The sequence below is a fragment of the Falco rusticolus genome, chromosome 1, assembly GCF_015220075.1.
Source record: "Falco rusticolus isolate bFalRus1 chromosome 1, bFalRus1.pri, whole genome shotgun sequence".
NCBI classification, from domain to species: domain Eukaryota; kingdom Metazoa; phylum Chordata; class Aves; order Falconiformes; family Falconidae; genus Falco; species Falco rusticolus.
The window spans coordinates 114,485,688-114,508,286 of record NC_051187.1 but is presented as its reverse complement, the minus strand read 5'-3'; the positions used below and the strand labels follow the sequence as shown (position 1 = coordinate 114,508,286).

Here is a 22,599-nt window from a genome sequence, read left to right as displayed (position 1 = left end):
CAGAAAGCTGTTGGCACACTATCACAGGGGAAAGAAATTCAGCATTGCAAACCTGCATTCAGTTTCTTTAAATAATACTCAATGAAATGTATGCATTGATTCCTGGAGAAGTGTAAAGTTTGAATTGGGAAGAAGTCAGGTCTGTGCTCTGGGGTGGAAGTAGTGTCTAAAGCTGGTAGAAGCTGATTAAAATTTAATAGATCATCAAAAAAGCAAAGGGAAATGAAACTGTTTCTGAACCTGAAATCCCGAGACATTAAATATTTACTAAAACAAGTTCTTTCCTCCAACTCAGAACGGTAAGATCTTTTCTGGGGAGCAAAAACTTTGCAAAACAGTTTTTTTTTTGTTGAAAATCCATTTCAAAAGAGTTTTGATGGAAAAACTCCCTGTCAGTTTTCTTAGCACCCAGTGGGGGAATCTTCATCTTCTGCAAAAGCATGAAAGAGCAGGATCCGCCCCTTTACATAGGGGGGATCATAATTTAGTCTTTTAAGAATTCATGAAAAAGACTTAGGAAGTCTTCAGCACAAAGCCATTCTATGCATAGCAAATGTGCCATGCCCGACTAGCAGTTTTCTTCTGTTCATAAACGGCTCTGCCACGCTCCCGACTGCTGGTGTCCCACTCCTCCAAGCTGACCCTGTGCAGCAGAAAGTAGATGCTCTTTACTCCCAGAGTTAGCTGCAAAGCAAAACAACCACAAGAGTGTAATCCTGCTCCTGCTTCCCCTAACAGCCAACTTTGTATGTAAAGCCTTTGGCTATTTTTGTCAACCTGGTATGGGGTGAAGAGAAAGGAAAAAAAATAATCTAGAAGAGATGAAAAATGGGTGCAGAGCACATAAAAGGGACATGAAGACGACACACAAAAAAAGGTGGGAAGTCCAAGGGAAAGATTTATTGGAAGTGTGGAAAGTAAAGAAATTATACCCTCTTCCCCCCCCCCCCCCCCCAAAAAAAAAAAAAAAAAAGAGAGGAAAAAACTAAAGTAGAAAATGAAGAGGATAGAGGATTGAAGGAAAAATAAGGCAAGAGAAAGACATCAAGGCCAGTATTATAACAAGACAGAATGGATTTTACTCAGATATCTCCTTGTTCTCCAGTGTGAAAAGTCTTGATATAGTATTTAGTAAAGGTATGAATTTCATGGACAACCAGATGGTACTTCAAACACACGGACATAAAAAAGCAGTAAGAGACCAGCCACAGAGATTACACAATCTTGGGAAAGCTGTCTCACTCAAGGAGCATGATACTGGCAGGTAAAACTAAGAGACTGTGAGTGTATAATAAAAGCTTAATAAGGCACAAGAGGGGAAAGCACATTCTGTACAAGTATAAGAAGCAATCATGAATGGGACTGCAGCATCAGACTTGTGTTTTAAAGCTTTTTTCTTTTTTTGAGTACAAACATAGACATGTCCCAAAAATATGGCCAAAGATTTAAGATTCTCTAATACAGAGACTTCTGAAAGGGCAAGGGAAAGGCAGAAATATATTTCTGCCTTCTAACAGAAAATACTGAAACGGAAAAGGAAGAAGAATACCAACATTTTAGCTAGCATCACAGGGTGTAAACCAAGAGAGATCTTTATCAGATACTGATACAGAACTCTCGCAGAATTGGAAAATCCAAGAAATCTTTTATAGTAAAAGTGGTTAGACACCCAGAGCTTTGATCATGAGGAACTGGAATTGCTTTGCTAGTATGACAGTGAGAACTAAAAAAAAAAAAGGCTTCTCAATTTAAACAAAACAGTAAAACTGTACACCTTATCGTACTGGGTCTGAACCCAGCCAATCCACAACACGTTCAACTAATGCTGGCACATTTTACAGTAATCTTAAGATTAGACATATATGTCCAACTAAAGATGAATTTACCTATTAAGGTTCTTGAGTCCATTCATAGTGCTGCTGTGTAATGTCAGACACAATCAACACAATATAACTGTGATGATGCTAGAAATGAATTTTTTGACAAGGACTGCAAGATCAAGCAATAAATAGATGAGCACACTTTAATGATGTGTGATTTATAAAGCTGGAAGCCAGAGATGAAGGTGATGCATAATTCTCTTTAAAATACATGTATTATCTGGTGAGATATTCTTACAATGACTTGCAAAAGAGATGCCTTGTAAGGAGACATTTGAACAGTAAGAGGTAAACCGTAGAGCATACAAAACAGGAGGAAGCCCAAGGTATGGAACAAATCATGAGGAATAATAAAATCCTACATAATTAAGCCAATGTTCAGGGACAAACAACGACGGCTCATAGAAAAATATGTCAGCAGTAGGGGGCTGTCTTGGTAGAAGAGCATACTGAGAGAACTGCTTTACTATGGAGCACCCCAGTGCCAGGGATCCTCTCTCATGATAAAGGTTTCAAGACACTTATGGAATATAAATTCATTTTAAAAAAGCTATGTCTCAGTAAGTGCGTAGCACAAGGGTGCACTTGCAAACTCACCCTATTCCATGTATCCCTAAAGGAACCACATTACTACGCAGATGTAATGCTTCTATCTGTTTTTAAGGAGTATACAAGATATACTCAAACCAGGACTCTATGGAGTTACATGGCTGTAATTTCAGTTTCTGTGGTTTGAGAATTAAAAAGATAAAAAATAGACAAAAAATGTTTTTCTCAAACTAAAAATTAGGTTAAAATAAATGGGCTGTTTCCAACTTACAGCAGGGACTATTACATACATAAACACAGTTACACACATCAAATTTGAGACTGAATCTCTGACAGACCCCTAGGTCTAGCAGTATAATTCACTATCACTATGATTATACTGTCAGAAGCAAATGAACAGGCACTTCACTTTATTGATGTTATTTAGAAGTTACTCTTGAGAGGGAAAAGAAATGAACAATTATTTGAAAAAGCTATTTTATCTTTAAGTAGCAAAGAATCAAAGATGCTAGCTTTTCATATTTCAATGTAGAATAGCAATAAAACAAACAGGTTAATCTTTTCATCACCTCCTTCAGTTCTACTCAGTTCGGTTTTCTTAGGTTTATCTTAAACAATTTATTGAAGAAGAGCCAAAAAATAAATAATGCCCATGTTAAGCCTCTCATAAAACGCAGCTGCCTAGCATCTCTTTATAACCAAACCAATCTTTACAACCTTTCTCCATCTACTAGAACTGGTAAAAAGTGTTTCCACTCATCCAATTTGAATCAGAAAATGTTGTTTCCACCAGGGTGGCAAGCACCTAAATCAGTAATTTTCAACCTATCCTGGCTGGAGAATTCCTCTAAGGGGTCCACAAAATGCACTGAAGAACTAAGCCTATTATTGACGAGCTTCAATTCACAGCAAATTCATTAGTAAACTTGTAGGTTTATGAAGCTTGGCATCCACTAACACGGGCAGTGGGTCAGACAGTAGATACAAAGCTGGAAGATTTAATACAGGAAATTTTAAAAGTTGAGGTTTCGCCCACATGATCTGGGTTTTCTACTCTAGGTAACAGAAACTGTAGTTCCTAGCAGAATTACCTTCTGAGATACTACATCTAAATGCACTCATGAACAAGCAGGATACCCTGGGTACGGATATGGAATAGGGACCCCTGCTCATCCATATTCAGGATCTGATGAAACTGTGCAGTGGCTGGCCTGTGGCCTATCATCTAGATTTCTTTTCCAGAGAAACCAAAACACTACAGAGTGAAATGAGAGGACAGCTGGGCACAAATGAAGCCCTGGGTCACATCCCACCATGGAATCAAGACCCAGCAGAGTAAGCCTGTTCAGACATAACTTGTTACAAAACATTTTGCTGCCTCTTTCTTCTTGCAATTGCCATATACTCCCCTACACGGTGCGGTACAATGGAACAGTTGGTTTTAAACCTTACACTTGCAGTTACATCTCTGCTGAGATGACTTTGTGGAAGTTATGAGAATAAAATATGCTACATTTCATATCTCTTGCCTCAGCACCATTCTGCTGCTTACATAGACTGCATTTGGTTCTGAAGCACACCAAGATTCTTTCCTTTGCAAGACGCTAAGCAAAAAGCACTGTGACAGTAGTAGACAGTAACATGGTAGGAAGCAGTCCTGCATTAGTAAGGTGACAGATTACATGGACTACTCAGTCTTTTCCATATCTGATTTCTATGAGTCAATGATTGTATTGTTCACTCACTTCCATACCAAAGAAGTCATCAAGTGACTAGTACTCAAATGCAACTGATAGGGCAGAAGTGGGGCTTGTCTTGAAATGAATGCTGTTTCTGTGCAGGTTAGCTATGCGGGAGTTATTGGGAAGTGGAGAAGTCACTGGGCTATCCCTTCATAAAGATCTAACTTTGCATCAGCCTGGCTTGCGGTGTAAGGAGGCAGAGGTCACTTGAGACTCAGTTGTCTCGCATGACAATGCACTATGAGCTCCACCAAACAAGTGCAGCAAAATGATGGGTTCTTTTAGTCCTTTGCTTACATGAGAAAAGTAGGAAGAGTCCTCTTCTCTTACTAGAAAAAGAGATTCTTAAAGTGCCAACGCTGAACTAACTGTAGGTTTATCTTCCCTTTTGCTGAAGATGTTCCTCTGCTCTGTGGCATACTGTGAAGGAGGGCAGCACAGAAACATATCTGCATGAATAAGTGAGCTACAATGGAGTTAACACATTAGCCACAGACTGCCACGGGAGTCTGATAACCCAAGCTAACATATACCATTTCAAAGCCAAAATACCAATAGGACTAGAAAAAACTATCACTTTATCAAAAGCAAGCCATTCTCCTACGGACAGCATACCAAAAGGTGGTGCCCCAGATTAACAGGCAGCAGTTAGAATCAATGCTTATCTGATACAGATTTGTTTCTGAGGAAGATTTTCTTCTTGCTGTGTCACTTCTTAATGCAGAGATCTGAAGACAACACTTGTATGAATATCACTGCAAACAAATGCTGCAGATAACCAAAGGGCATGCAGAAATCAGCTGCTTTTGCAATCAGTAAGCTTGGAGGATCAATGCGATCTTCAATGAATCAATACTTGACTACTTCGTAAGGAAAGCTGTACCGTACGATTTGATCCAAAGTTCAAGGGACTCCCTGTCTTTCTGCTGACTGCAACGGGCTCTGGAGGAGCTACACAAGCCAGTCGTGAGGTTGAAAGAAGATGTGAGACTCAACCAAGCAAAAAGCACCTGACCTAATGACAAAACTCAGTGCCTCAGTGCTGCAGTGGCTGTTCCAAGCGGTACCGGAGACTAAGATTATTTTGTCGCTCTAGTCCTTGTAGGTCAAATTCATCCCTTCTAATCCAGTTAAAGCTAAACCAGTTACCGAACGTCACAAAGTCTCCCCACCACTTGGCATAGCTGAACACATCCACAAGTCTAGCGCTGAACCACGGCAGAACTAGCAGGCAGAAGCGTTGCTCCCGAGCAAACAGCAAACGCAGGGGGACAGCTGTCGGCAGTCCTGCTGGCTCTAGCCAGTGTTACAAATCCTTGATTTCAATAAATACAGAGAACCAGATTTTCAAAAACTACTGAAAGCCAGGCCTACGCGTTGGATCCGGAAGCTCCTCTGAGTTCCTAAGGATGGCAGCACACCCCAGCCATGCCTCAATTTCATGATGGATAAGGCTCAGAGATGCACTAATCTCCATCGCCCTCCCCCACCCAGTTGGTTTCTATTAGGAATGAATCCTGGGTGCCTGGAACAGAAAATAATTATGGCAGGCCCTGAAAGCCTGAAATCTCCAACCCTCAATTAATTCACACTTATCCATATGTTAATTCAGTGTGAATGCTGTCAGCACATTTTCCTCATTAGAATTCAACAGAAGTTTAGGAAAACAATTGTTTTGATAAAGGAAAAAATGTAGCTACAGTACTGAATTATGTCTGTGAAGAGAGAAATCTTCAACTTCAGTGTTTAATTTGCACATCAGTAAAAATCTACAGGGGAGCCTAAAGCCAAAACTACTACTACTAACACATCTTAAAATATGTAAAAGGCAAGAGTAGTCACTGATCACAGAACAAAAATCTGAGTACAAGGGAAGAAACTGTTACCGAACTGAACACACAGAGATCACGCTGGCCACATTGACCGCATCTGTGGAGAGACGCACCTGGTTTTGCAGCGGGATGGCCATGCCCTCCCTCCTCGTGCAATCCGGTGCACACATGCTGCACTGGGGGGCCAAGGAGGGAGGGAGGGAAGAACTCACAAGTCATGTCTGACCACATATAAGATTCATGTCTCAAAGATACAGCTGACAGTTGCTGCCACTGTGTATGAGCCATTACAAAAAACAAGGCATCTGCCTCTCATTGAAAATGGGCTGTCATATGTGCAGCACACGACTTAAAACTTTATGACGGCATGCACTGGAAAAGCAGAATACAGAAAATGCAGAACTGCCTGACTCACATATGCTGGTGGTCCAAAATACTTAGGATGCAAATTACTTCACATAGTAATCATATCCATTCAGTGAGACACTCTGATGCACCCCAGAATTCAAACTGAATGTTACAAACTCTTGAATACTAAAGGTTTGATTTTTACTCACATAGGATCAAGGTGTACAGTTGCAGTTAACATCCCTCCCTAGCCCCAAGCACATGACAGGTGCCCAAGTTAGAAGCGGTCAGCCTAGGTTACTTCAAATAAGAGCTGGAGAGAGGGAAGTTCTCACCTTGAATCACCTTCTGGAAAGCTCGCTTACTGTATCTATTCAGAGCTCAGAGGAAGTGTTAGGTCATACGCTACAATAGGTAGTAAGTACACTTCTAATTAATACTAAGTTATTAAATGCAGACACAGTGGCTAGAGCTTTTTCAAATCTAAATAACAACTGATTTGTTCCAAATGAGACAAAATGCCAATCAGAAACCCTAGCCAACATTATGGATTATTATTCCGGAAGAAAAAGAACATCCTCTGTATTATTAGAGTACATTTCTTCTAGAAATGTTGATTTAGGAGAATAAAAAGTACCTGAAACAGAAATTCTAGATGCTTTTTTTCCCTCTCTGGTTAAAACCTATTTAGGCAAAAAGCAAACGGAGTTGGACTCACAGCTCCTTACCATACTTCAAGCCAATAAAAATAAAGATGCCGGTTTGCAAAGGCTGTAGCAGATGATGTAAAAGCTAAGCGTGTCCTAGCACAAGAACCACAGAGCTCTGCATTCCCTGTGAACACAGATGTTCACAACTCTGCCTCACTCTTCCAGATGTGCAAGCAGTGACCTAAGTACAAGCTCCCTGAAAGCAAAACTTTCAGTACTGTGACTGAACTGGTTCAAATTGCACACTTTGTCTGTTCCGTCTGGTGCAGTATAAATAAATCCTGGAAAGTTTTGTTTGAGGTTTTCTGCAACAAGTTTTGATATAACACCCCTCTGGTTTTGACTTGGGGGTTGGCGGTGTTACCAACCCTCCTTCAAATTCAGCAATGGTATCTTGCTACAGTTCCCTATAGATTTTAAAATGAGGAGGCACCAAGTTAGCAAAGGGTCATTGGCATGCACTGTAGCAGAAAACAGGAAATATAATTAAACATACAGCTGTGAGGTAAGATCTTTGGCAGGAGAAAGAGAGCGCTTTGCGAAGAAAGTCACAAGGGCAAAGCACCATGAAGTAGCACAGTCACATCAAGAGGGAGAATGAAGCACAGGGGTAGAGTTAAAGAAATGAGAGTGGGGCTGAGAGAAGCAGAAAAAAAAGCAGAGATATAAAAAAGAGAGTAAGACAAAGAAGGTAAAGCATAGAGAAGAAAGTACATAAGGAAAAATATCTCTCTTAGGAGTCATAGTTCTTTAGTAAGGGCAGGAACCATGTTGTTATGCAACAGGATATACTTTTCTTCATAGAAGAGTATTTGAGCTTATATGAAACCTCAAAAAAAAAATCTGTGGGAGGAAAAAAAAAATAAATAAAAGAGTAACATCATATTTCTTTTGACTTTGAAATTGCTTTTTAGGTCATATTTCACCCTCCCCTCCCACCCCCCAAGTATTTTCCAGGATGGAATTTTCTTCTTCCCACTCCAGGATTTGGCGTGGGCAGAGCACCACAGATGCTGCTGAACTCACAAACCAAGAACCTGATTCATTCTTTGCTTGAATCTTGTGCTATCATTTAGACTGGGACCAAGCAAACGTCAAAGGCTGCAAGTCCAAAAGATAATTTTACACAGCTTGTACATTCACTTTGTCTCAGCATAAGGGTGGTACGAGAGGAAAAGTAAAGATAAATTCAGTTCTGTAACTCTGCTAGTTTGTCAAATATTTAAGAATCAATATTTTTCCTCCTGTTCCAGCAGACTTAACGCTCTAAAACTCCTCTGAGTTTTGACTGTACGCAGAGGGCAGGTTTTCTCTAAGGTAAGAACAACAACCATTTCTCAACTCGGCAGAGCAAAAAAATCCTGAAAATGAAGACAGCCTCATACAATCAATCAGCAAAGCCCTTCAGTCTCACTGACAGTGTTCTACAAGTCCGGATTATTTTCTGCAAGTTTCTTTTCATTTCAGCTTCTGGTACTGTATAATCACACTGCTGGGTATCAATTCAGTACTCAGAAAGGATTCTCAGAATAAACTGTAAGGAGTCATATGACATAAAAGAAGCTGCCCCCAAGATAAGTGATACAGTGTTCATATTTTTGAAAGCTAAGACCACTTTCCTAAGAAAGAGTCCCTGCTTACTTCATTTTAGGCTTTAAAACAAACAAAAGCTCTAACATTTTAAAAGGTTACACACATTTTTTACTCCCACTGTTTCTTAATAAAACATCATTTGTGTGGGAAACCAGCTTAGTGCATACTTTAAAAACAGGCAAACCATTAATTGATCCAACATGTTGGCAGTTCTAGAAAAACTCACTAGACAAGAACAAGCGATGCATCTTAAGTTTTGAAACAGCCTGAGCTTTACTTCAAGGGTGCATAAGTATGCCAAGCTCCTACTACTTTATACTGCTTAGTATATAATCTGTGATACTTAAAGTACCAAGAAGTATAATCTGAACAGCTACCAAACCATGTGCAGGTTATAAAGTGCAGTTTTAAGAAGCTCAAGAGGTTATGAGTTGCTTGTCTCACAAAACCAATGGAAAATACTAACCTTCCCCCCCCCCCCAACTTCCACCTTCCAGTTCTACCAAAGAACCATCAATTTGCCCAAATAAATGGTTAATCTCTTAAAGAGGCTACACACAAGAGGTTCCAAAGGCGCTACTTTTGCATCAGCAGTATTATAGCATTATAGTTAGGCAACAAACTGTTTTTCAGCACATCCATGCTAACTAGTTCACTGTGGAAATTTAAAATGCCATTAGAATAACATCCTGTTTTGCAGCCTTTCTGTGTTTCAATTTACCCCTAACTTTGCTAAGATTCAAGTGGCATGAAACAGCTGGGCATGATTAGTTACTGGATGCAAACCAAACTGAGATTTCACAATAGGTGGCATTTTAGTCTCCATGGCATAGGCTGCTGGTATAAAATACCAACGACCCCTGGCAGAAACCACCACCCCTAAACATAAACCTGGTGATCTGTTTTTAAAACAACATTATTTCAGATCAAACAATGTTACAAAAATAGCGGGTTTTGTTGGCCATAACACCAGGCTTGGACTGTTTCTGATGACTGGGTTTCTGCTAGGTGACAAGCACATGTGGGGACCCAAGCACCCATGTGCCAACACTGCAAGCACAAACTCCATCAGAGCGTTCACCTGGCAGAGTGAAACTCCCCACACACACACCCAAGCCCAGTCCTGGACAAAATATCTCATGTTCTCACCAAATCAGATACTGGGCATTCCGGCTCAATCTCACAGCTTTTACGCTATCACAGGCAAGATAGGGGACACCGTGTTCCCTACTTTATTGCACCTCCCGATAAGCCGGCACCATAAACACTAAGCTTCTCGTCTTCTGAAGGTCTCTGTCACACCCGATCCTCACGGCACCTGCCAGAGGATCCTCAGGACACACCACCACATCGGTGCCCCGCAGTGGGCTCAGGGTCCCATCCATTCCTCCGACTAAACCCAAACTTCACCTCTCCCAAACTTTCCACCCCTGGCACGCCAGGGTGCACCGCTCCCAGCAGCACAGCCGTCCTTCGCCGTGCCAGCACGGAGCGGTGCTCCGCGGCCCCCGCCATGAGCACCCACCGCCCCGCGAGGCCCGCAGCCCACCCTGCTCCTCGCCGGGGGGTGCGAGGCCACCTTCACCCCCTCCCCCCAGCAGCTGCCACCGCACGGCTGCGGGACAGCCGCGTGGGCTGCCGCACGGAGGGACACGGGGCCGGCCCGGCGGGCAGGGTGGCGGGGCTCACCTGCGTGGGGCATGGTGATGGTCTCGTTGGCGTTGCTGGAGCCCACGTTGTAGATGACCACGGCGGAGGCGTTCTGGGCGGCGGCGTGGCGGATCTTGTCCTTGTAGGTGCAGTTGCCCCGCGGGATGAGGGCCACCCAGCTCTTGCCCGGCGCCGGGGCGTTAAAGCGCGTGCCGGGGTCGCAGGCGTAGCGGTCGGTGGGCGAGGCGGAGAGGGCCACCTGCCCGCGGGCGTCCTGCTTGGGCGACTGCTCGCCGTAACGCCCGCACTCGCTCTTCTCGCTGCGGAGCTCGGCGCTGCCGGCCGCCGGGTCGGCGTAGGTGATGTTGACGAAGGCCGTGTACCACTCCTCCTTCTCGGCCACGGTGAAGTCCAGGCACAGCAGATGCACGAAACAAAAGGACAGCAGCCATGTTGAGAGAGCCAGGCTGCGGCACGCTTGGATCACGGACATTGCCATCTTCATCTGCCGGGCCCCCCCGCCCGGCCGGCCCGCCCCCGCCGCCTGCCTGTGTGTGTCTGTGTGCGTGGCGCGCCCCGAGCAGCGGCTCTGCGCGGGGCGGCGCTGCTCCCGCCGGGCTGGGGGGAGGGGGCCCTCCCCTCTGCAGCCCGCTGCCTAATTCATGCCGGGGCCGTTTGATTTCCTCGGGCTGGCCCCGTCTCCGCCCTCCCCTCGCCCTCCCCGCCGCCTTGCTTCCTCCTGCCCCTCTCCCCCCCTCCCTCGCCCTTGTCCGCACAGCTGCCTCCCCCGCCGCTGGCAGCCCGGCCGGCCACAAGGCGCGCAGGCGGGGGGATTCCCACCGGCGCAAACGCGCGGCGCCGCTCCCGCTGCAGGCCCGGCCCCTGCGGACGCCCGGCGCGGCCCGCCGGCGGGGCTGCGCTCCCCGGGGTGCGGGGCGGCGGGGGGCGCCGTGTGCGGGAGCAGCGGCTGCCGCAGCGGCGCGGCAGCGCCACCTGCCGGCAGCGCGGGGCCGCCGGGGCCGGCCCGGGGGCTGCCTCCCGCGGGGGGGGGGGGGGGGGGGGAGCGGAGCCCCGGGAGGTGGGGGGAGCGGAGCCCCGGGGGGCTCTGCAAGCGGCCGGTCGCACCTCCGGTTCGCGGTTTTAACCTTGACTTTATTTTTCTTTCCTCTTTTTCTCTGCTGCAGGATAAGTTACATTGCACATGGCAATGGTGTAACGTAATTATGCCCCGTTGCTCAGAGGAATAATCGCTTGTATAGCAGGTGTTACAGTACAAACCCGATACGTTTCTTACTGCACGTTTACGAAAATCGGGCATGCAACGGGCAGGAACACAGAGAACCCCGACGGTGAGACCCCAGAGCCGCTCCCCGGACATACTAAAACTCCATAGGCACAGACAGAAAAGAATAGTTTAGTTCTGGCTCAGTGAAAGCCCAGATCTGGGGAATTTTAATGTAGAAAACGCCCCAAAAGAACGTGGCCAAGACTCAAATGCCTTTCAAAAGGGTCAAAACACAACTGACTCTATCCTAGTGCGAGTAGCAAAAAGTCTAATTCTCCATAACTATGTTCAGCAACGGAAGGCTGTCTCACAAGATTAATAGATATTGCCTATTTTAGCCCCCTCATGATTAAAATAATCTGCTAGGAATACCATTCCCTTTCATTTAGATGAGATGCCCAGGTATGTCATTAGTGTCAGTTTGCTGGTTTCCAGTTTATGGTCATTGCTGCACTGACCTAAGCAAACAGATGACAGCCTTAACCGTATTTTACACACACGTGCACGTGCTGCTTTGAAAGTTATTTCCCCAGATTGAAAGCAGTGAGTTTTGGAGAAAAAATGTACAGGTGAATAGGGGAATAAAATCAAGACGCTTACTGAGAAATATGGTGAGTTGCCAAAAAGTCTACAATCAAGCAAGAGGATAACTTTCCTTGAAAGCCCAATTCCTGGAGAAGTCAGCAACTGAGAAAAAAAAATCACCGTGTAGAACTAACATTGAGAGATGAAAGTAGATGGCAATCAACATTAATTAGAAAGTGTTGAGACTTCATACGGGAAGCAAAAGTTTTAAGAGGAAAATCCATGCCTGGCAGGGCTATGGGCAATAAAGCATTTGTATATTTGGAAGACTAAGAAGTATTATTAGAAGAGAAGGCAAAAAAATTATAAATTATTATTTATAATAAAATCACAAACATGTAATAAAACCAATAAAAATTATAAATACTTCAGGTTTATATCTGGAAAGAAAGTGAGGGTGTGTTTGCCAGATTATTGACTCAAGAAAGAAAGATTAAGAAGCACCTCCTAAGAACATACAAAACACAGCAGACCCGGAAAAATGGCACACATGGAATCCCAAGAGTGGGCAGGAGGGCGGGGAGAATAACCAGCTCTCTGGCAGAACTCCAAGCAAATCCTGGCATAACAGGAAAATCTTGAAAGATTCAGTGTTCTGTTTTCTGGTAAGATCCAGAAAAACTAATTATGGTGACAAGGTAGTTACAGGCTGGTTAGCCTAACGTTAACCAACCCCAAGAAAAACAGAAGAGAAAAAAAATGTAATGTACGGGTAAAATTTTGGGGGTTGTTTTTTTTCTCTGGGAACTGGCCTGCCAAGCAGACACGATTCATGTTATTGTGATGAAATTATCAGTGTGGTTAGTAATATTACACAGCCATAGACATTACAGGGTTTTGAAAAGTGTTATTCAATGATACATGACATTCTCATTACACATGTAACCTACCGAAGCCCAGGTAAGAAAAGCTTAGTTGAAACAGAATGTGTTTTTATAGAGCCCAATGCAAAAACATGACTCCAGGAGACCAAAACTGCCAGCCACTCTGCACTCCGGAGCAGAACTGAGCAGTGGGTGATTTTTTCTGCCCACAGGCAAGGAATTGTGCTATATTCCTAGGCAAAAGGGGCCTAAAGAGGATGCAGCTACCCTCAGATATTTCAGAGGAGTAACAGGAGTAGGGAACATGCTCTGCATGAAGCATCAGTGAGACAGAGAGTGGGAAACTGTCCAGTTTTGGTATCTGCATTTTAAAAGGGTATTGAAATAATAGAGCAGGTTAAGAAAGGAACCCTAAAAATAATTTGAAGTAATTCCTCTCCTGGCAGAGATTTTGGGTGCCCTATCTATTCAGCTTTTCAAGAAAAGAGACGATACGATTACATTGTGTAAGTACCATCACAGGGATATAACAGCAGGTATTTAAGCTCTTTAAGCTCGTGGATAAAGGCATAATAAGAACCAAAGTTTAAACTAGACCGTGCAACTTGGAGCAGAAGTAGCTGATTAAACAGGGATTGTCCTTTGGAGAAAATTCAGAAGTAAGACTGTCCTGGGAAGTGAAAGACAATTACTCTTACATTCAAATTAAACAAAAAATACCGCTGGAAAGCATGCTTTATTTAAGTGCAAGATATGAAATTCTTCACCATTAGTTTATAATCCAGTGGTTACTTCTCACCTTAAAAGTACTCCTGAATAAAAATAACTCAATAAAAACAAAGAATATTTGATTTCTTTTGGCGCTGAAAGCTGAACTACAATGAACTAGGTCAATGCTTTGACTTATAACCACCCAGTTTGGTATAATAGTTGATGGTGGTTCTTCCCATATTATTTGTTTCTGTTCACAGGACCAGCTGAGGTTCTCCCTTTGCCTGGCTCCCCAGAGCTCTGTTCCGGTCCTGGCATACCACTGTACTTTCAATGAACATCCAAGAAGCTGTAAATATGTTTCCTCTCAAGCCAGCAAGACATTTGCCACCCCCTTACCCTAGCCCATGCTCTCTTTCAAAAAAACCCAAACCCTGTGACTTTTATCCCACTCCAGCCTCCAGAGAAGCATCCAAAGCACTCATCCAGCACGACCACACATCACCTTACCTGCATTACAGTGAAAAGCACAATCTCCACTTTGATATGCTATTGAAAATTAAAATTTACAGTGTCTGTAGCATTGGGGTGAGGGGTGTATCTCTGAATTTTGGATGTTATATATGTCTTCCATAACCTTTTCCATGTTTCTGAAGTGAGGGTAATTCCAGCTGAACTATACCTTGTAGAAAGTTACAAGACCACCATATGCAAACTTGAGTGTGTGAAATGTGGTCAGTAAGTAGAAAAGAAGTGGCATGTGGGGAACTCGAGTTCCTGATTCTTCATATACAGACACTCAGAAGCCGGATTTAGGTAACAGCTGATAATGAGCAAATGACACATCGAAATTCACTACATGACTACCTCTCGTATGTGCTGCGCTACTTTGTTAGGTTGCCCTTTCACAAGGTAAAATTCATCAGTTTATACCTTTTTGGTTTAAAAGGTAACTTATGCTTAGCGTTTGCTGGATTGTGTGTCTGTACCCAAACTTTCAAATGATCTCAGAGCGAATGGCTACAAATTGCTTCAGTTAAAGATGAGCAATCTCCTCCAGGTTGCTAAGCTCCTCTTTTATGGAATCTCATGGTGTTTTGTGGACCTCTGTCTCAGCCTGTTGGGACACTCATTGCTAAGAGGTAAAATGGCAAATGTTTAAAAGCTAGGCTTTGAAAAGACTAGGCTGCCTAAATTCTCCTGAAGTAGGGATTTACCTGGAAGTTAAGAATTTTAATCCATAAGAATACTGAAGATGACATTGTAGGGTATTGAAACGGCCTAAATTAGATCTATTGGCTCCCTTTACCACTCATGGTAGCAAGCAATTCAAAGCATGCAAACTGGATGCCTTATTATATATAGGACATGGAAACACCCAAAGGTCAGTGATCCTGTGTTCAGCTGGGCATAGGCAAAAGCAAACCTATGGAAAAACACACCACGGGGTATTTCACACACAAGGTGAGAAATCCCACTTCTCTCTCTACTCTCGGGAAGTTTCGGTTGGCAGCTCAGTTCCCTCTGCATCGAGTATGATGAGTTGCCACAGGGGTAGGACCCCAGCAGGTGCTGCCTGGGAGAGACCTGGGGTTAGTGCTAACTTCAACGCAGCCTGAAAGTTTTTTGATGTTGATGGACAGCAGGGAAAGTTGGCTGAAATAGGATCTCTCTGCAGGTGCTCAGGAAAACGATTTCTTTTGCCTTCCCTAGCTATAAGACTGAAACTGATTCTTGTTTACAGCTGGAGAAGAACAGAAGAGATGTTAACACCAGGAAGCCACACAGAGGATAAAGCAATACCATAGCCTCACCCATTTGCTGCCAATACTGTCCTTTGATTTAAAAAAAAGACAGTAAGTTTATTCATTTAGAGAGTTAATTGAGCAATACATCTTTTCTTGACCTGACATTGTTACTACTCAAACCGTCTTCCTATTCATATGCTAATAACTATATTGCCTGTCACTTACTTTATTACAGAATCTTCTCTTAGATGGGAATACTGCTTCATTCTTCTGTAACATTGTTTGAATTACTATAGTTGCTGCTGTAGTTCTGGTTTCACTTACTTAGGTCAATTTAATATTCTTGCTAATGCTGTGACACTCTAAAGATATCTTCAGAGTATAGTTTCAGAAAAAATACTTGTGTTGCAGCCAAGACAATCACCTCACTGGAGCTATAGGAAGAGTTCAATAGAATTTATAGGGAAAGTGACATTTTCATTTTAAAATTATGAAAAGATTGAAAGGAGCTTTATCTTGTTTGTTCTCTATTAAGTTTTTATAGTGAGATAGTACTCCGTGTGTCCCAGAAGCAAAAATTGCCATGTCTTACCATATTTGTTTAGTGTCTGCTTTTGTTAGAGATTTTTTTGTAAACAACAAGATCCCAGGAGACTGCTGCTGCTGAACATCTTTCTGCCTGTTCCTTCTCCTATTATAGCTTCCTAAAAATAAAAAGCATTTGAAAGAAACATGTCTCCTTTCTGTAATTTCTTTCTCTTCCATAATAACTCACTCATCTCCCTTAAACTTCCAGCATTTTCCACATTTCTCATTAATCTCATGTAGAGGCTTACTTCAGCCCTCAGTCAAAAGACTGGCTTTTCCTTTGCAATATAAAAAATGTAAAAAAGCTAGTTTTCTCCTGTTATTAGGTTATTTTTCTTGGTCTCCTACAAAAAGAGTTATTTAAACATCTTAGAGAATAAACAAACTGACGGAATCCAGCCCCAGCCCTGCAGGGTAGCCAAGGTGTCAGCACTGGGCCAGCATTTTCTGCCGTCCCAACGCGGCGGTTTCTCCTGCAGTTCACCGGTGACTTGACTGCAAGTGCTCCCCTTACTTACTGCTCCTCTCCTACCTGTCTCCTTCTATGGCAGAGCATGTGTAACCAAAGACATCAAAGGTTTACCAGGACCTAACAAGCTACTGTTACTCTTACCATCTTCCATAATCTACAGCATGGCAGGGGGGGCGGAGAGGGAAGTACTGTGACTAGCATCAAATGCAGGTGCCTTCATGGTCTTTCTTGAATGGCCAGCCAGACTGGCTGGAGACAGCCTTTAGCTTAAGTGTGGGATAAGGCTCAGATTTGTATTCCTGCGTCTGTGCTAGCTGCTCTGGTGCCGACAGATGCACACAGAATGAAGCGCAGTCCTGCTGAGGCAAAATTTCTTAATGCACAAGAATTCAAGCTCCAAAACATTGCCAGTTCCTAGTGTTTTAATCATCTTCCAGGGGAAATATTGTGAAGAACCTAAAACAAGCTGTAACTTAGAGATTCTTTCCAAAGAAACAGACAAATTGGAAATGTATTAGCCAAGACTGTGTAAAGAGTAGAACCTGCTGCAGAAGCTGCACAGAAATGTGTGACTAGAGATCATCTGTGCCTCATGCTGGAAGTTCATGGGATCTGGAATGAAGAGAGCTGTGCTAAGTGCTAGTTAGGTGGCTCATAACTTCTGTGGTATAATGACAATTCTTGGAAACTGAGGTTGCCAGCTATATGCCATTCTCTAATGCTTAAGGAAAACATACAGACTTCAGTTTCTGTGCAGAAAAAAACACTATTGTGGGCAGCATTTATTAAATATTACTGCAGTTTTCAAATTAGCGGTAGAATCCAGCTTCAGACTATTTTGGTTGAAACACATTAGTGAATATGCTGCAGAAGAGGTAGTATTCACAGGGACAAAGTTACTTTCTCAACAGACATCCTGTATCTTGCTCCTTAAGCAATCACCAATGGAAGAGGTTGGCAGAGCTACAAAATACAATGTCCACCTTGCCAAGGCTACACCACAAGTTCTGACTCGCGTAGTCAAACTGCAAGATTTTCTGGTGGGAAGCTCAGCTTTTGAGAGGACACTCCCAAAATTCTTCCACCTTTGCTGAAATGAAGCTATGAATTACCAACATAGCAGGTGTGTAAGAGGGGACAAGCTACATGTGCACATCCTAGCTATGATTCAGAGACTGCTTACAAGTGGCATTTCCCTTACAGTGTTACACTTCATAAAGCTACCATACCCAGATCAAAAGCTGAGCGCACCCAGTAACACTGAGGTACTAATATTTGTCAAGACTTCCACCAACAAGCCTCTGAATGCAATAATGAAAAATACATATATCCAAAATAATGGTGGGCATGTTTATATGGCCCAGTTCAGACATATACAGAGATTCCTGGTCTTGCTTGAGGGACAGGAAGCATATACCTGAATTAATTGGGTATTTTACTGTACTAATACACCTTGCTGATGAACTTCAATAGAGAATTTATACAGTGCCACACAGGTGGCAAATACAGACACTTGGCCAATTGGAAGACAGTAATACGTTCTGCTGAAAACAGGTTACTAATGGAGGCTTTCCAAGAGAGATTTCTGGGACTGATCATATTTAACCTGATCATCCATGAACACAGCGCATACAAACAAAATGGGAAATTCATCAATGGCATAAAATAAAGTGCCATTGGCAATAGAAAGGCATGTATGGAATCCAGGAGAACCTTATTGATCTGACTGACTGAGAGAGATGTGATGAAATTCAATAGTACATAATGCCAGGCCATGAGTTTAAAGACTAAACCCACATATTTCTGCTCTTCACTGGAAGCTCACTGGTTGGGATACTGGTTCATAAGGATGTCAATGTTCCAAAGATCCCACTAACACGCACCCCCACCCTTCAAATGTGGCCTTAAAATGCATTAGTGGACAGGATCAGCACCCATGAGGGGCAAACGGATCTCACACAAGGCCTCAAGGAAGTCTACCTGGAATTGTGTGTAAGAGGAACTGCACTTGTAGAAGATGCAGATAAGGGCAGCTAGCAGAGTGAGGGAATGAAGAATTATTTAGGAAAGTTAAAAGCTTGGCAACAAGGGGAAGGCGATATGATTGCTCTCTGTTGGTATATCAGGAAGGCTAAATGCAGTGGAAGGAAAAAAGCAATTTAGGATTTGTCACTTAAGAAAAAGCCTGCACGCTGATCATATATAAATGAATACACAAAAAATGGAGGCAAGTTCTTAATTAACAGAACTGTGACATTTTCTAATTACCTAACTGGAATTAAAGAAGACATGATAAACTGATGTGAAGAAATTATTAAATGATTGCATGCAATAGCAAGGTCTGGACTAGCTGATCCAGGAAATCCCCTTTGTCTATACCCAAACTTAGCTTTGAAAGTTGGCAGGATATTTCTTTCCTTTCCCTTCTCTAAAAATAGCACAAATAGTATTATTGGAAGACACCAGATGGTGCTGTCGCAGACAGTTTTATAAGCTCAGTACATCCAGACTTCCATTTTTACAGGTTATGCCTGTAATGCTGTGTAGCTGTGTCACATTAAGCATATTTTACGATGTTTCTGCATACGCTATTAAAGTTTCTTTGCTGTTCAAATCTGTGACTGAACAGGTTTTTAGAAGCAGTGCTACTGCTCAAAGGAAGCACTTTCATATGTAGATATTAAAATTCCTCTTCAAATGGTATTTTTACCATTGGTTTGAATGAAAATCACACTGAATCCTAGGGATGCCAAGCACACGAAAAAGATGAGAGCCCAGGATTTTGCCATCTCATTTTCTTATTTCCTCCTTTGGATCTTTTTTTAAGTTAAGTGGAAGAATATTTGTTACCTGGACTGCAACTCAGACTGCAGCATGTGAAGACTTTGAACACAGAGTTAAAGGAAAAAGTACACATAGTTGTTACTTGCAAATTTCATAGAGCTCTCAGATGGGTTTTATTCATTTGGGGCTATTACCACTTCTCATCTTTTTTGTGCTTTAGATTTCTGTCCTCCTATAAACCTAGACTTTAAAAGTGAGCGTTCTGAATTCATCACTTAAATACTTCAGACATTGCATTTAGAGTTTAGATAATAGCCCTGTCCTTTGTATTGTGTCTTCTTATCTCATACATTTATAAACTGTTTACTGCTGCAATTAGAACGACAGAGAAATGGTCTGTGGTAGAATGACAGAGAAATGGTCCATACAGGGTAAAAACTGATGAATGATTTATAAGTACTTTTAGCAAAAATGTTGTTCAAGAAAGTTTGCTCATCAAGTTCTAGTTCTAATCTCTGATGGGAGCTTTTTTTTTCATATAGAATTGAGCACAGCAGCTTGCAATAACCCTGCTGTTTGCCTGACAGTTAAACTCAAATTGCTCAAATCCTTTTATATATTGCACCTTATTTGGCATATGCCTTAGTCAATCTCTTATCTAAAAGCTTCTTTTTGTGAAGAGACTAAAAGTTTTGTTGTACAAGTCAATGTAATGGCTCATTATAACATTGTCTTGGGAGAAGAAAAGGCTTTTCTGGAGTCAGTATGGGTTTGTTTGTTTTTGTTACAGATTGCAAAAACTAATTAGGATTCCTGTAAGAGAGTCCATTATGATCACCTATTCCGATTCCTTACAATGCTAATGATTAACATTTAAATTGTTAATCTTGTTTTTAATATCAGCTATCATTTCTACATCCATTTAAAAAGTTACAAAAAAAGCAATTTTTCAACTTGTTAGCATTTCAAGAATTTATATAGGGTTTCATATTCCGTTATACTTCTCAAAATAATTTTTGATCTTCAAAGTAAGTTTGTAGAAATTCATTAATTGACTCCTAAGCTACCTATGAAGATAGGAAAAAGTTACTTTCACTATAAATCATTCTCCTCTTGCTATCCAAACTGTCAATAAAACCTAGCAAAATGTTTCAATAGGTGGCAAGGCTGCTCCGCTCATGTTATAGACAACCAAAACTACATATAAATGTAAAACATGCATTTAGAAAAAACTAAGGTTCTTTTCTCTAGCTATAGCATAGCCTTGTTCTGGTTTCTTTACCCTGAATACTTCGGTCCTAAACAGAGTGCTTGGTTTAGTAATTACTACAGCTACCTGTTCTGACACATACAAGCTAACAAGAAGTTTTGTCTTGCCTGCTTGCTTCCAAATAGCTTGGAGAGGTCTAAGAGCAATATTTTATTCTATTTATCAACTATCAAGCCTTCCACCATCCAGCTTTTAAAACATCAGCCTTTTGGCGAGTTTTTGAAAGACAAGAGGCTGAAATGATTTGTCAGGAAACGCTCAACTCTTTAGGCTTTTAGGACCTCCAAAGCGGTCAGAGAAAGCAAACAGAGACTTTCTCTCCAGCTGGAGGCAGATGCCTCACAGCCTCCTCTCCTCACCATGCCGGGGCAAGTTAGGGCTCTGCGCTGCAGGAGCAAAGGGAAGGAAGACTGTGACTGATAAAAACATTACACAGTTAAGAGTGGTTGAAGATCATATGATTGGCAATATGTGTGTGTGCAGTTTCTACAGATAGCTATACTTGTGAGTTTTCTGCTGATGTTCTGCTTTAAAATAAAATATTATTTATTATTATATTTTAGGATCAGGGGATTCATTTGGCACCTTTCACATTGCTGAAAGGTCTTTTGAATGAGTGTCCTCTCTAAGCAGGAATCATCTGTATCTTCTCTATTTTAAAGTAGAAGGAAAAGTGCACCAAAGTGAAAATGTTCCACTTCCTCTGTAAATATATTTAAAACTTTTAGGGCACTTATGTGGCACCTGGTAACTAGCCAATCCCTCAGTAAAAAGAAGCACTTGATAGACATCCTTGGAGTTAATCTGTAGCTGTAGGTCAGCCCCCCTGAGGAACTGACTGCTCCTGTCCGTTACTTCAGGCTGCTCTTGTGTGTTCTGTGCTGACCCCAGATATTTGACCAATGTTCCCTCAAAGTATATTTTAAATCAAGATGGGAACTTACAAGCGGTAGCCAACATGCAACGTTTCTCTGCCTTTCAGAACTGGAGGGCTACTGACTCCTGGAAAAAAAGAAAACCAAACTAAAAGAAGAAAATCCTTCATTTGTGTCCCATGTCCATTGGCCACCTGACAGTAGGGACAATGGAGAGGTGTCTGTCACTGACATGGGTTAGGAGCAGACCATGACAATGCTTGCATGTAGGCACTGCTTCATACCTGACTGACTGTAGTAATGTGCATGTGTGACAGTTTCTAAATTTGGGTTTTTTTGCAGACCTTCTGATGTCCTGTGGACACTGATTAGTCCTGGATAACAGGCCTGGTAACACCGGTAGAATATTGTGCCCCCTAACCACGGAGATACAGCAATTGCGGTAGGTGGAAAATAAACACATCACATACTTGGTGTGCTGCAGTCCACAGGTAGTGGCAACATTTCCACACTTATTTAGGAAATGTTGTGTTGCTTTCATGCGTATCAGTGATTCGTGCAGAAAGAAAACTGTTTTCTTCTAGTGGTCTCCTTTTTCTGATATTCAACCTAGGGATTTATTCATAGGACCTTGGAACCTGATATATTTTAGCAGACATACAATCTATGTGAACCAGCATCCCACCTCTGAATGGTTAGAACAAGGAGACACATTGGAAGGTACAAGAAGCCCTGTGATAAACTGATGTGAGGTGATCTGTCCTCTCATCATTGCCTCCAGCTCACACTATACTGCCTTCCAGAAATGACTGTCTTAAATCTTGAAGCACAAGATCTCTGCTTTGTGACCGCATCCACCACCAGAAATATGCACCTTGAAATACCTCACAGTCCAGACACTGAATTTTCCAATACTCTCAGTTACACTGACATCTCATGGAAATGAAGTCTGTGTGTTTCTAATCAAGCCTTTCTTCCCAAGGTTATTGAGAAGTTTAGATGGGCTTCTTCACTGATATATCGAGATTAGAATTTTTTTATATTGACTTCCCAATCGTCAAGCTACAGATTTAACATTGACATTGGCAATGCATACCAAAAGAAGAATGACATACCTTAGGTCTGTAAACAGCCACTGAGGGCTACTTACACA

General features: G+C 42.3%; 1 protein-coding gene across 1 annotated transcript in view; it reads right to left on the bottom strand.

Moving 5' to 3' along the window:
- Positions 1–10,992, bottom strand: part of RNF150 (ring finger protein 150) — a 127,971-nt gene extending 116,979 nt beyond the window's left edge. The window contains exon 1 of the mRNA XM_037397036.1: positions 10,344–10,992. Coding sequence (XP_037252933.1) covers positions 10,344–10,809 — 466 coding nt within the window. The 5' untranslated portion in view covers positions 10,810–10,992. The remainder of the gene's footprint in view (positions 1–10,343) is intronic.
- Positions 10,993–22,599: the final 11,607 nt, after the last annotated feature.